Source organism: Lepus europaeus, chromosome 13 (assembly GCF_033115175.1).
Source record: "Lepus europaeus isolate LE1 chromosome 13, mLepTim1.pri, whole genome shotgun sequence".
NCBI classification, from domain to species: Eukaryota; Metazoa; Chordata; class Mammalia; order Lagomorpha; family Leporidae; genus Lepus; species Lepus europaeus.
In genome coordinates this window covers 97,970,218-97,984,724 of record NC_084839.1, presented here as the reverse complement: position 1 = coordinate 97,984,724, position 14,507 = coordinate 97,970,218, and the positions used below count along the sequence as shown (strand labels likewise).

Sequence of the window (14,507 nt, the reverse complement as noted above, 5' to 3'; positions counted from 1 at the left end):
GGCACCTTGACACCAGCCCCACTTCCACCATGGGGCTGGGGCGCTGGGCCAGGAGGACAGCAGCCGCCCCATCCCGGGGTGCTGAACACAGTCCTGCTCTGAGCACCCCGCCTGGGCTGAGCCTGGGAGGAGAGAGGAGGCCTGAGCCAGTCCCCCTGGGGCTTGGCAACTGCTCTCTTGAAAACCATAAAGACTTTTTATAATCTTGAGACCTGAGTAGGTTCTGGTCTTGCTGTGTTTCACTCAGGGCGTCATCTATGCACCTGCTGGCTGACAACGGGAATTTAAAAAATGCATGGGACTTTTGTGCTTGGTGGGCGACCGATTTGGCAATGACGGTGACATCTTCTGGTTGTCACTGAGCCAGCACACAGGGCTGCTCTGCTTAAGCCACAAGTGTTTATTCTCTGCTCAGCACAGGTGTCTCGGGTTGACTGCACCTGTCATCTGCAGGGAGGAAGAGAGCCTTTGTCCAGGCGGGAGCCCCCAGCGGGGGCCACCTGGAAGGAAGAGCCAGCCGGCCACCTGCCCAGACAGGAGCTGAGAACCACCAAGCTGGTTCCAAAGGCTCCACGCCCCCCGAGAGCGCGTGTTCCCTGTGCACGTGACCACAGCCCTGAAAACCAGCGGATCCTCTCCTGTCAGGGGCTAATGTGTTCGGCCTATTTTACGTTTGGGTGGTTTCCGTAAAAGCACATGTAGAGAGAGGGGCTGTGCCTTTGAGATGACCAAACTGTATTGTTTAGCTGTGGGTCCCAAGAATAAATCTGTCTCAAGACAGGGCTCCCCTGTCTGTTTTCTGGGGGGTAGAGAGCCTGCGTGCCGACGAACACGAATCCTTCAGCCCCGCTTCGGGGAGAGCCATAGATCAAAGCCTCTCCTCCTTGCTCCTCTCCCTGCGCGGGCCCCGGACTCTGCGCCTCGAGCCTGCGTCCCACTCTGGTCTCCAGCAGCCGGCGGCTTAGCGCTACCCGAGAGGGAGCAGCCGTGCATTTTTGTAAAAGAAGAGGGAAACCTTTGCAAGGTGGGGATCGGAAGTGCAGTAAAAACCGCACGTGTTGGTGACCGGGACTCCGTGTTGAGAGCGACTGTAACTGCTCTCTGAAGCAGCGACAGGAAGACTCCGCCTCCCCAGGCTGGGGCCGACCTGCGTGTCCTTTTTACTGCCACACACGAGGGCAATTAGAGTGGCCTTCCCTTGACAGGTTTCCAGTTCTTGAATAATAATCACCACTGTCTAGACAGAGCGCAGGGTTTTGGTAAAGGCGTAAAGGATGGATTTTCAACCACCCACACGGGCCGGCTCCCGCCCCGCGGAGCCCCAGCCACGGCCAGCTCCCAGGACTGGGCTTCCTGGCGGGCTCCAGAATTCATATGGTAAATATAAAATCCCTGCCCCTTTGATGTCGCCTCAGACATGTTTCTTTCAAGCTCAACCAAGTCATTACTAGTTTTACAAAAAAGGCAGCACCAGATGTATGAAAATAGGCAATGTCTGACCTATTAGAAATATATAAAGTCTAACAGCTTTATGTTAAAAAGATGTTGTAAGAAAGAAGCAAGGGACAGTGGTGGCAAAAACAAAAGTGTTGCTTAGAATCCTGGCAGCAGACAAAGCCATGTGGGACTGCACTCTGGCCACCCGCAGCGGCCTCGCGCCAAAGGCTTGGGGGGCCCTCCCCAGGTGAGGCCCGCCTGGGCCGTGGCAGGTGCCTGAGGTATATAGAGACTGCCCGGGATGCTGGACCCCCACCGCACGGCCCAGGACAGCCCGGAGAGATGTTCCCTAAGGCCCTTGGCCCAGCCAGCTTGCGAGTGCCCAAGGCGGCTGCAGCTCCCTGCCTGTGTGGGAGCCTGCCTGCTCCCAGGGCTCACACAGCACCTAACCGCCCAGGCCCACTCTCAGCCGGGCGTCTGGGCCAAGGCGCGACCTCCACACCCCCAACCCTGCCCCAGCCCAGGGCGTCCCCCGCCAGGTGCCTCAGGAGGGACCTCGTGCCGCCGCTGGGCGTGAGCGGGGTGCAGGGGCCCCTCAGAAGCTCTCCACAAAGCTGCCCGGGAAGAGGCCGGTGCGGCCGTTGCGCTGCAGCGTGCCCTTGTACCAGCCGTCCTCACGCTTCTTGTGCACGAAGACCACGTCGCCTTCCTTCAGCTCGATCTCCGCCTCGCTCTGGGGTGGGTAGGAGACCACCACGCGGTACCTGGGGGAAGCAGACGGCAAGGGGCCGGGTGAGCTCGGCCTGCAGGCTCCCTGCCACACGGTGGCGTCCTCCTCATCCTGCCCCATCTCGCCTCCAGGTGTAAGTGTCTGGAACGGTTTCATGTTTATTGAAGGACATTAAAAAGTCATTTCCCCGGTGTGCTTCCAGACAGAGCCCAGGCACGGCCTCTGCACCGCACCCTGCCTCGCCCCGACCCGCCTCCAGCCGGCAGCCGCTTTGGTCCAGGGGCTGAGCTCAGGGCACGGGGTGTTCCTGGCTTTGTCCCAGGCTGGGCTCCTGCCTTCCCCTCCCTGAGGGACAGTTCCTCTGAGAAGCGGGGCTGTCTCCTACACTGCCACCTCTCGGGGAGGCTGGGCCCCACCTGGTATGGACAAAAAGTCATTTAAAAAAAAAGTGTTCCAACAATCCTAAGATGCCAGAGAGGAGGCCTTTCCCGGCTGTGGCTTCTGCCCGGGTGGTCACTTACCAACTGGAGCTCAGAGCAGCCACAGCCGCTCTCTGGACTGAGGCAGGCACTCTTGGGATGGAGGCCAGGGGCTGACCCGCAGCAGCTGGCCCAGAGCCCAGAGCCTCAGGGCTGACACAGGCGCTCAGTGAGTGCCCGACAGGACACAGTTCTAGTCAGGCTCTCCTGAGCCTGCTTCTCCATCGGCCCCACCTTGGCCAGAAAGACGTGGACAAAGCCCGACACCGCTCCAAGTCCCCTCCCTAGCATGATGGTGGCCTGGGGGCCTTCCCGGCTGCCCAAAGGCTTCCTGTTCAGTGCGGTGACACCTGAGGCTAGGGCCGTGTCTCCCGGCTTCTGTGGGTGTCAGGTAGCAGGTGCAGATGGGTGTGACAGGGGCCGACACACCCTCCCCACCGTCTGTGGTCTTCCAGCTCTCTCTCTCCTGAGCTCCCGCCCGTGAGAACACGTGCTTCCTGGCGTAGGCACCGCAGCTGAATTCAGCTCATGCTGGCCTCCCCCCACCCGGGTGCGATAAGCTCTCCTCACCCCATTCGCCGATTCCACCAACCATGGATCAAAACTGCTCAAGAATAATGGCACCTGCACAGACCATGCAGACTCCTGTCCTTGTAGTTATTCCCTAAGCAATCGGCACAACAGCCATTGGCACAGCATCCGCGGCGCATCGCGTGTCAAGCAAGCTAAGCTGGAGGCTGCGGGGACGTTCTATGCACATACTGCAGGGTTTATGTCTGGAGTTTGAGCATCCGTGGGTTTTGGTGTCTGTGGGGGTGGACACTGAGGTCTGTATATTGCTGACTGAATTCTGTCGCGACCACTATCACTACTCCAGATACACTTCTGCTTGCTAGCGTGCACTCACACACACACACACACACTGCCACTCCACAGCCGCCCCATGAACTCAGGGGATGAGGAACGGGCCCAAAGCAGCCGTGCTCACCCCAGGACCTGTCCCCTGCTTGGATCCTCCCACCTGCCTGCTGTCTCTCAGTCACAGAGGCCCACGGCTCATCTTGCTCCTCGCTCGCAGTGGCAATGCCAGGGGACAACAGTTGAGCACACCATGAGCCGCACAGGGGTCTGCCCAGCAGGCTGTGGGACCTGCCTCCTGAGTCTGGATTCTGTGAAACCTCCCATCCTGGTGGTGCCCGGGGTCTGGATCCTGGCCCATCTCCTGGGTAGGGGGAAGGCAGGCAATTCCTCTGTCTCTCGTCTTCCTTGGGCGGTCAGCAGCTGAGACACCTGCTCCCTGGGGCCTGCTTCCCACCCCTGACCCTGTTAGCGGCAGCACACAATCAGCCCCTGTTAGGGGCCCTCCTCCAACAGGTGTCCCTGGCACCTGGCTCTCCCTGAGCTGTCCTCCAGCGACTCGGCACCCAGAGCCCCCGAGCAGGAACATTCTGGTCTTTGAGGAGCCAGGACATTGTACAGCGTGAGAGTCCCTGAGTCAGCATCTCTCCAAGTATGGCGCATGGGCTCAGGGCCGCCCGGGACAGATCCTGGGTCCTTCTAGGACCTCGCTGGTACGACTCGGGGAATGGGCCAGGAATGCGGATTTTCCGAAAGAGCCACACACGCTCGATGTCTGAGAGCCCGGGTGCTGAGGGGCAAGCCCTCGTCGGGAGACACTTCATCCTTACTCAGTCCATCTGTCCCGGGACCAAACGCTGGGCTGGGGACGATATACAGAGAGCAGAGACCGAGGCCATGCCCCTGGGGAGCTCCCAGCCCGACACCCGGCCCAGCTTGCTTTGGGAGGGCCTGGAGCCCGAAGCAGGGAGAAGGGGCCTTCTGAGGCTGACTTGCTGGGTGTGTGGGGCTCCTATCCAGCCAGGCCCCCGAGGCCCAGCCCGGAGGACCAGCCCAGTGTAAGTGCCTTGGAATGTCTGCAGGTGTGGAAGGGCTGGCCCCGCTCCTGTGGCTGTCTACAGCGAGCCAGATGCTGGCTCCCAGGGGTGGGGAGGAGAAGGAGGAGGACGCCCCTGGCCTCCTCCCAGCCTAGTGTCTCTGTAAGGACTGCTACCGGCCCCTCCTTGAAGGAGGACAGATGGCTGCTGGGATGCAGCCAGCGGTCTGTGAAATCCGACGGCGAGCGAGCGAGCGGCCCGGTGCCCACCTGTCCAGCGCCGAGGCTGTGTCCGCCACACCGGGCCATCCTGCCTGAGGCTTTCTGCCGTCCTCTGCCAGCGCCCGCGCCTTCTCTGGCTTCCCCCGAGGAAGGAAAGGAGAAGGGCGGGATGATGCTCCTACGCCGAAACAAAGTCTGGCTCTGGCCTCAACTGCCCAGACGCGAAGCTGCTTTCAAACCGTTAGGAAGAGGCAATGTGGCTCTTCTGAGCACGTCAGTGTTTAACGTGTTCCGATGGATATGGGCTGAATTCACAGGAGACAAGTGCTCAGTGTCGCTGTCCAAATCATTCCAAGACTATGAGCTATTCTTCCTGCTCATGGAAGCATTGACTCCCAGTTACAGCTGACAACGGCAGCTATGCCCGAGTCGTGATTGTGGGGTCGTAAATCAGAGGGCAGCCCTGCCCCTCTGAGCACAGCTAAAGTTATGTCAACCTCACGACTCTTCAGACATCGACCAGGCTCGCAAGTCCACATGGTCAGAATCAGGGTGCGCTATTGCTGCTGCATACGGCAGAGTCTGGGGTGCCCTCGCTGGTCTGCTGTCACCTGCCCTGCTCCCTGGTAACAGGCACCACAAGGAGGCCCTCCCTCCCGTGCGGCAGCCTTCTGTGCGGCTGAGGACAGCGCGTCCCTGGCTGGGTGGAATGTGGTGTTCTGTTGGGAACTCGGTTATGACAAGAATACATCTCCCCCAGGTCTCCCAGCCACAGTAACACATGTACAGCTGCTTCTTGGCTGATACCTGGGAAGGCAGTGGAGGACAGCTCAAGTGCTTGGGCCCCTGCCACCGACATGGGAGACCAGGATGGAGTCCCAGCTATTATGGCCATTTGGGGAGTAAACCAGTGGATAGATCGATCTCTCTCTGTCTCTCCTTTCCTTTCTGTCACTCTGCCTTTCAAATAAATAAAATACATCTTTTTATTTATTTGAAAGGCAAAGTGGAAGGCAGAGGCAGAGAGAGAGAGAGAGAGAGAGAATTTTCCATCCGCTGGTTCATTCAGAGAGTGGCCCTGCCCCTCTGAGTATGGCTAAAGTTATGTCAACCACACAAATATTCAGACATCTACAAGGCTCACAAATCCATGGCTGCAATGGCTGGAGCTGCACCGATCTGAATCCAGGAGCCAGCAGCTTCTTCTGGGTCTCCCACGTGGGTGCCGGGGCCCAAGGACTTGGGCCATCTTCCACTGCTTTCCCAGGCCACAGCAAAGAACTGGATTGGAGGTGGGCAGCCGGGACTTGAACCAGCACCCACAGGGGATGCTGGCACTGCAGGCTGTGAGTAAATATATTAAGTCTAAATGCATTTAATACCCCCAGCCTGGCCCACCTTCGACGTGCTCAGAACACTTGCTGTAGCCCCCAGCTGGGCGGGATCATCTAGTGAGAGCATTTTACACAGTGCTGAGTGATGGATGAACTTCACTGAACAGGGAACTGAAAGTGAAAACCATGAATGAACGCAAAGTCGAACGATCTAGGTAGAACCACCCCAAGCCAGGACTGTGTGTTAGCTTCCTACTGACTGTTCTGACAAGTGACCACACACAGCGACATCACACACACACACACACACATGTGTCTCACCGCCCATGTCTGTCAGTCATGCAACAGAGTTTTATTTGCTAAAACCAAAGTGTCGGGTTCTGTCTGGAGGACCCTGGGTGGAATCCACTGGCCTCCCCAGCCTTTTCCAGCTTCTACAGGCTGCTCACCTCCTTCTCTGGAGCCCTTTCTTCTACCCTCGAAGACAACAAGGGCAGGTCAAGTCCCTTCCACATCACAAGACTCCAGTCTCCTCTTCTACTACTAGGAGCCTCCTGTCTGCACTGGGCCCTCCCGGATGCCCCAGGACCATCTCCGTCTGTCAGGGCCAGCTGGTCAGCAAGCTTGATTCCACCTGTCACCTTGATGCTGTTCTGGTCACAGTTTTCAGGGGTTAGGGCACAGAAATCTTGAGGCAGCATTGTTGTGCCTACCACAACACACAATAGATCGAAGCAAACTTTCAAGTCCTAATACAGCCCAACAACTTACGAGCCAGCAAGAGCTAGGGACGATGAGGCCAGTATTGTGGTGCAGCGGGTGAAACACCACCTGCGACGCTGCTGGAATCCTGTATGAGTGCCAGTTCAAGTCCCAGCTGTGCACTTCCCATCCAGCTCCGTGCTGATGGGCCTGGGAAAGCAGTGGAGGACGGCCCAAGTGGCCATCGAAACCAACTGGGGACCGAACCAACAGACGCACTTTCAAATAAGTCAATAAATCTTTAAAACCAAGATTGCTAAGGATGAGCTTGGATTCAAGGACATATGGGGGGAATACTGGACCAGCCACTGGAGCATCATCCCCATCATTATTATCTTGCTCTTACTATGTAGGTCGTAGTATATATTGTTTATCGTACACCTGTGACTTTGAAGTATTCCTCCAGATGCTTCCCAAATATTATTCCTATTTATATCCTCATTTAACATATGTGGGCACTAGGGTTCAAGAGATGAAGAACAAGGTTTGGGGTGAAATGGCTTATGGGTGGCAGATGCATTCATGTACTAACCAGCCACTCTGCAATACCATGGAGGTGCAAGGCAGCCAGCATCCTGCAGGGTTGGGGGAGGCCCCTGGGGAGACAGGGCCAGTAGATGTTTTAATTCGATGCCATGTGACATTTGCATTTCATATCTGCACTCTGTTTTAAGTTCCCTAAGCAGCTTCCAGAAATTCGGCTCCTTGTATTTACTGTTACAGGGACAAGAGTGTGTATGCACGGCCCAGAGTTAAGTGCCCTTGGAAGGGACTGGTAACTGGCCCTCTGGTTTGCCCATTATGCTGTGGGCCTGGTTCCTACGGGTTGCCATGGTTGGAGATGTCGTGAGTGTGTCCCCTAAAGGTTCATGTGCTGGAAGCTTGTCCCCAGCGTGGTGATACTGGAGGTTGTGAGCCCTTTCATAGATGGGTCTAGTGGAAGGTGATTAGGTCATTGGGGGTGCTGTCCTTGGAAGGCGATCAATATATTTCTCCTGAAAACTGGTTTAGTTTCCACAAGGGCGAGTTGTTAGATAAAGAGCAGGCCTGGCTGCCCTTAAACCCCTCTGGCTTCCTGTCCCACCCAGGATCTCCCCTCTTGCAAGCCTTCCCACCATGGTGCCATCATCATGTTGTCGTGCACCTATGGGACCTCACTAGAGCCAAGCAGATGCCAGCACCACGTTCCTGAACCTGCAGCACTGTGAGCTAAACAAACCTCTTTATAAGTGACTCAGCCTCCAGCACGCTGTGTGTCAACAGAGAATGGAGGATTCCGTGAGAAGGAAGTGCGGCTGGCCGGCTGGCAGGGCACGGCTGTCGGGGGTGGGGCGTCGGTGGTGGGCTCCCCTTGGAGCGCCCCCTGCAGCACCTCCACCCCGAGCTTATTCCCTTCAGTGGCACGCAGACCTGCTCTCCCTGTGTTCCCTGGTCCTTAGCATGGGTCCCCAGAGGGTCTGTGCTTGGGAATGGCCTGGGAGACCCCGGGCAGCAACCCTATGGCAGCCGGAGCTAGTGGCTCCTGCTCCGGATTGTGGGGTGGGGACCTCAACTCTGCCCCGGGGCCCCTGCCTGCCAGCATCCCCACTGTTGTAACCACAAGGGGGTCTGAACACGCCAGGCCCTCCTTCTTGAGTGTCTGGCTCGTGGGCAGGGACTCTCGCCCCTGGAGCGCAGGGCAGCCACACCCCAACTGCTCCTTCTGCAAAGTGAGCTGCGAAGGATCATTCATTCAAGGGTGCACAGCGCCAGGGCCCTCTCCCTTTCTGGAGCCGTCTCCGGCTGAGGGAGAGCACGTCCCTGTCACAACCGCAGCTCCAACCCGTCCGGGCTCCTGGGACACCAGCGGTCTCTGGCTTCCCACATGCAGGGAGGCAGTGTCTCTGGGCCTGGCTAGCAGTTTGGGTTAGGCTGTGTTTAAAATGCTTCCCTTCAGCGAGCTCCGCAGAGCGTGGGGGTGTGGAGGGCGCTGGGAGTCTCTGGGTACAACAGCTCCTGATCAGACGGCGTATTCAGAGACTGGGAGCGACTCTCTGAAGTCGTCAATCAGAGACTCCGGTCACTTTTGAGAGCAGCGCCTTTCAAGACCTTTCCCTGAGGAGTCTGGGAGTCCTGTCTTTGAAGACACAGTGGAGGGGTCTGAGGGAGCCTGCTTCCTGTGGCGGGAGAGGGGATGGAATGAACCTGTCACAGCCCTTCCAGGTGCGGCACCTGCTGCTGCACCCTCCAAACTCCAGGTGGCGCTGCACTGTTGTCCACGTGCTCCTGTCCTGGACCCCTGCATATCACACAGACCACACATACACACATTACACAGGCACACCACACATACAGAAACACACACACATGCACACCGCATGTATATATAAACATGCATACAGAAACACATGCACACCAAACAGAACACACAGATGCCCATGCACACACATGCACACCACACAGACAACACATGTGCACCACATATACAAACACTCAAACACACAGATGCACATCAAACACAACATACAGACGCCCTGCACACACCATGCATGACACACACTTGTACACACTATGCAAGCACACATGCATACCACACACACATTACACATGCAAACCGCACATACATATAAACATGCATACAAACACATACACACGTGCACCAAACACAACATAGAGATGCCCATACACACTGCGCACACACCAAAGTCATGTACACTGCTCACCATACACTTGTACACACTATGTAAGCACACACACACACCATTCAGACAACACATGTGCACCACACATACATATAAACACACATGCAGAAACATACACACACATGCACATAAACACAACATACAGATGCCCATGCACCCTGTGCACACACCACACACCAAAGTCATGTACACAGAATGATACACACTTGTACACATTATGCAAGCACACATGCATACCACACACAACACATGCAAACCACACATACATACAAACATGCATACAGAAACACACATCCACATAAACACGACATACAGATGATCATGCACACTGCATACCATACCACACACACTATGCAAGCACACATGCACACCACACAGACAACACATGTGCACCACAAATATAAACACTCAAACACACAAATGCACACCAAACACAACATACAGATGCCCATGCACACACCAAAGTCATGCACACAGAATGACACACACTTGTACACACTATGCAAGCACACATGCACACCACACACACATTACACATGCAAACCACACATACATACACACGTACAGAAACACACACACTATGCAAGCACACATGCATATCACATACACTCACACTCACACAAACACACATATACTCACACTCTTACACACATATTCTCCCCTCCCAGTGCCAGGGGAGGATCTTCCAACGAGGGGCAGCTGCTCCATGTCAGAACCTTCCTGCCCCTGGGTCCCCAGTGCGAGCTGCAGTGGTTTCCCATCCCAAGTCACAGAGCCGGCCTGCAGCCTTCTAGTTAGTTCACAGCAGCCCTGTGTCAACCTGGGGCTCCTTCTGTATCGTGTGTGTGTGTGTGTGTGTGTGTAGGGTGCAGAAGCAGATGCTGCACCTGGCAGGGCTGTGTCGTGTGTCACATTATTCTCAATCCACAGATACCATGGCTCCCTTTGTGGGCCCTATGAACACCCTGGGCGCTGCTGACCTCACACCCGACAAACTGAAGCTACTTAGAACCCATGCTTAGGATCCAAAGGCCTCAGTGAATCTCTGGCGTGGTTGCCAACTCGCTGCGATCTCAAGCCTTTTACGGAACCTGCTTCCTCATGGGTAAAATGGGGATGCTAACTGCATAAGGCTCTCAGGGGCAGTCACTGGTCCAAGACACGTAAGGCCCTCGGGAAGAGGGAGGCCTGAGAGAGTGAGCCGGCGCTCTGGGCACTGGCGCTGGCATCCGTATCAGCTGTTGGCAGTCAGCCCCGCATACACCCCCAGACGTCAGCTACTGTCATCCAAACAGCAGGAGTAAGTGCCAGCCTTCCCTCTACCTGGTGGCTGCAGGCCCAAGCCGTGTCTGCAAGACTCCGTGCAGGTGGATCTCTGGTAACCCTGGGCCTCCCGGCCACTGTGGGTTCACCCCAAAGCCTCCTCCAGACGGGGGTGGCCAAGGGTGGCCTGTGGCTACTGGTGCGATCTGAGAGCTAACAAGGCTTCCACATTTTGATATGGTTGAAAACAAAACCAGGGGGAGATTTCAGAATGTAAGAAAATCGTAGGAAACCTAAGCTTCAATGTCCATAAATCGAATATCCAGGCCATGTGTGGATGCCCAGTCTCCGGTTACCACGGGATGGAGCCTTGCCTATCTCCCACGTGGCACCAGGAGTGTGGCCCCGGGGCTTAACCGGTGCTTGGGATGGAGCACCTTCTCGGGCTACAGGCACCAGCATTCTGGCAGAAATGCTGATCGTTTTCTAGGGAAGAGGTTTCTGTGTTCGTTCTGAAGCAATGCTGGAACTCGACAAGGATGGGGTCTTCCCGCTACCCTCATTCCCCAGCCAGGGCATCTCTCTGCAATCCTCCCAGCCGGCATTGGGGGGCCTTTGAGGCTGCAAGGCTCTCAGACAGTGGCTCCTGCAAGAAGTTGAGTGTCTCTGACCCTCGAGTGACTCTGACCCTGGGCACCTGCAGCCACGCCACCCCAGCTGGACGCAGCTGCCAGACCTGGACCTCTCTCGGCTGAACTGTATCAAACTGCTGGTTTGGGTCAAAAATGATTGAAAGCAATGTTGTATGGTTCAACCTCATGCACCCCCCCACACACACAGGGGCAGCCGATAATGGTGTATAATGCGAGAGCCCAAGGAGGGCTGCTCTAGTGCCCCCTAGCACCAGGGAGACCCCACGGCACACAGTACCCTCCGAGCAGGCCTCTCACCATTTGCTCTCAGAGCCATGTCAATTCTGACTGATTTCCTCATGCAACCCTTGCAGGCCCACATGCAAGAAGCCCATGTGTCAAGACGTGTGCAATGGCCCCGGCTCCCAGACTCGGTCTCCAATGCTCACCACTAAGCTCTGGACCGAGGGCTTCTGTCTAACCCAGAGAACATCTGGTAGACCCCGTCCTCGGGGAGCCCCACTGTCTCTGTTCCCTGAAGCCGGTTGAGAGCTCAGGGGCCCCAAAGCACAGCCATGGGGCCGCAAGCCCACGCCCTGCCTTACCTCTCACTGGGCAACGGCTTGGGCTCGGGCCGGATGGCAACCATGGACAGAGATGCCTGCCGGGAAGGGGACGAGGAGAAGTTGAGATCCAAGGAGCCGGCCTTCCTGTGCAGCGGCTCCAGCCCCATGGCTCCTCGCATCTCGCTCTCTATGGGGCAAGAGCCGGCCCTGCCGTGGACGGACAGCGAGGACACTTCCGGGCCCACTGCGCCCTGCAGCACGGCGTCCACGGCCACGTGGGAGTCGTGGGTCGGAGAGACGGACGGCGGGGAGCGTGGCTTCTTCTTGGTGGACGCCCCGGCCAGCAGCTTCAGCAGCCCGCTCTTCTTCTCCTTCTGGAGAGACACAGGCGGAGAGCCCCGGTTAACACTCGCCAGCCCTCGCCAGCCACACACTCCCCTTGTGTGGGAGCCAGGAGGGCTCGTCCCACCTGGAAACATTCAAGGTCACCTGGCAAAGGCCCTCCTGAGATAAGCTGCCTCATCCCGGGGTTTTTGCAGCGAAAGCCGGGACAGTCATTTGGAAACCTCGGGCAACGTTTTCTGTACAAAACGACTTGTGCCACCCAGGAAATGCCGAGGCATGCATTTGTGTGTTTGGACAGGTGTGTGCACGTGTGTGCTTCTGTGAGACTCGCAGACACTCCTGGGGGGTGGCTTGTCCCTTAGCACAAGGCATATCAACAGCAGAAGGAACGTGGACTGCCCTACCCCTGGGCATACTCTGCCTGAATCCCTCATTGGCAAATACCCAATAAAAAACTCTTCCTCCGCAGGTGGCTTGGGTGGGAGGCCACTCGGGCCATGGGTCCTCAGGTGCAGAACCACTGAGTGAACCAGAAGGCCCTGGTCTGGCTTCACCACCCTCCAGACCCCTCCCCAGCGCGCTCCCCCTTCCCAGTTCCCACGGAGTCCACGCCACCCCGTGACCATCTGTGTCCGGAGAACTCCAGCCCCAGGGGCCTCACGGAACACCCCAGGCTCCTCCGGCTCCAAGGGCACCTCTCCAGTCAGGCCTCATGCGCTGTGGAGTCTGCGCAGGCTCTGGATGCCTGCCTGAGTCAGGCTGGATGGCGAGACCCAGGGGGGGATCTTGGCCGCTCGTCCAGCCCCAGAGCACTGCTCCTCTCTGTGCTGTACTCTGGGCATCCCCATGACTAGCAGGGGTCTTGCTCAGTCCCTCCAGCGGTGGCCTGCACCACTGCCCCCCGACAGGCTAAGAAAATTGCACGGGTGAGAGAAAAAGCACCGTATTCCCTGGGGCTAAGGGGTGTGTGTGGGCGCCCACATATGCATGTATGTGGACATGCATGTGTGTCTGTGTGCATGTGTATGAATGTGTGTGAGTGTGGACATGTGTGTATCTGTGTGCACATATGCATGCCATGTCTGTGTGCACATGTGTGTTCGTGTGCATCACACGTACACATATGTGCATGTGTGCGTGTTTGTGTGCACGTATGTGTGCGCATGTGTATGCCTGTGTGCAGGTATGTGGACATGCATGTGTGTCTGTGTGCATGTGCGTGTATGACTGTGAGTGTGGACATGTGTGTAGCTGTGTGCACGTATGCATGCCGTGTCTGTGTGCACATGTGTGTCACATGTACATATATGTGCACATGTGTGTATGCCTGCGTGTTTGTGTGCATGTATGGGTGTTCATGTGTGCCTTGTGCAGGTGTGTATGCAAGTATGTGCATGTATGTGCACATGTGTGCATGTGTGCGTGCATGTGCGTGTGTGTGTGTGTGTGTGAGAGAGAGACCGGGGATGGGGGAGGCAGAGTCTTTTAACCATGTGCTGGCCTTGGAGTCTGGACATTTTCATGGTTTTCTCACGTCCAGTGGAAGTTAAGAGACTGGTGGCAGTGGGTGGAGGTCTGACATTGAAGCCACTGGATCAAGGACAGCCACGGAAGGGTCTCCTCTGACCTTAGACCTGTCTGTAGACCCTAAGGGGGACAGATGGAGGACGTCCTCTTTCCACCTCCCCTCTCTGGATGGTCAAAATGCTTCTGCGGGAGTTAGTGGTGTTGAAATCTCCCGAAAACGCGCACACAGGGAGATGCATCACCTTCCACTAAGCCACCTCCACTGACCAAGTCTCAGCAGGGACACGCACTCAGGGGGCCCTGACGCCACCCACGGTCCAGTCCCGTGGCCAGAGGGACTGTGCTTGCTGGCCAAGGAGCGTCTCGCTACCCCCTTGGGCCTTGAGGCCCACATGACCCATGAGCCTGCCCCCTGCAGAATGGAGAGCCAGGCTCGGCTTCAGGAAGGAACAAGAAACCAAACAGGCTGGCTGTGCTAGGCGGTGCCTCCTCTCTCGCCAGGCCCAGGGAAGGATTACGGATCCGTCCCACAGGAGGTCGGTAGTTCAATGTGCACACTTGTGTATGTGCAACATTAAGTCACTTGAGGTTTTGAGGTGTTCTGCTTCCTGATTCTACTTGGCTAGTAGCTGCAG

General features: G+C 56.7%; 1 protein-coding gene across 1 annotated transcript in view; it reads right to left on the bottom strand.

Annotated features, from left to right (window-relative positions):
• Window positions 1–802: 802 nt before the first annotated feature.
• SH3RF3 (SH3 domain containing ring finger 3) overlaps window positions 803–14,507 on the bottom strand; it is a 328,669-nt gene continuing 314,964 nt past the window's right edge. Inside the window, exons 9-10 of the mRNA XM_062210075.1 lie at window positions 12,040–12,374; window positions 803–2,201 (exon numbers count right to left, since the gene is read on the bottom strand). Of these exons, the coding sequence (XP_062066059.1) occupies window positions 2,033–2,201; window positions 12,040–12,374 (504 nt within the window). The 3' untranslated portion in view covers window positions 803–2,032. The remainder of the gene's footprint in view (window positions 2,202–12,039; window positions 12,375–14,507) is intronic.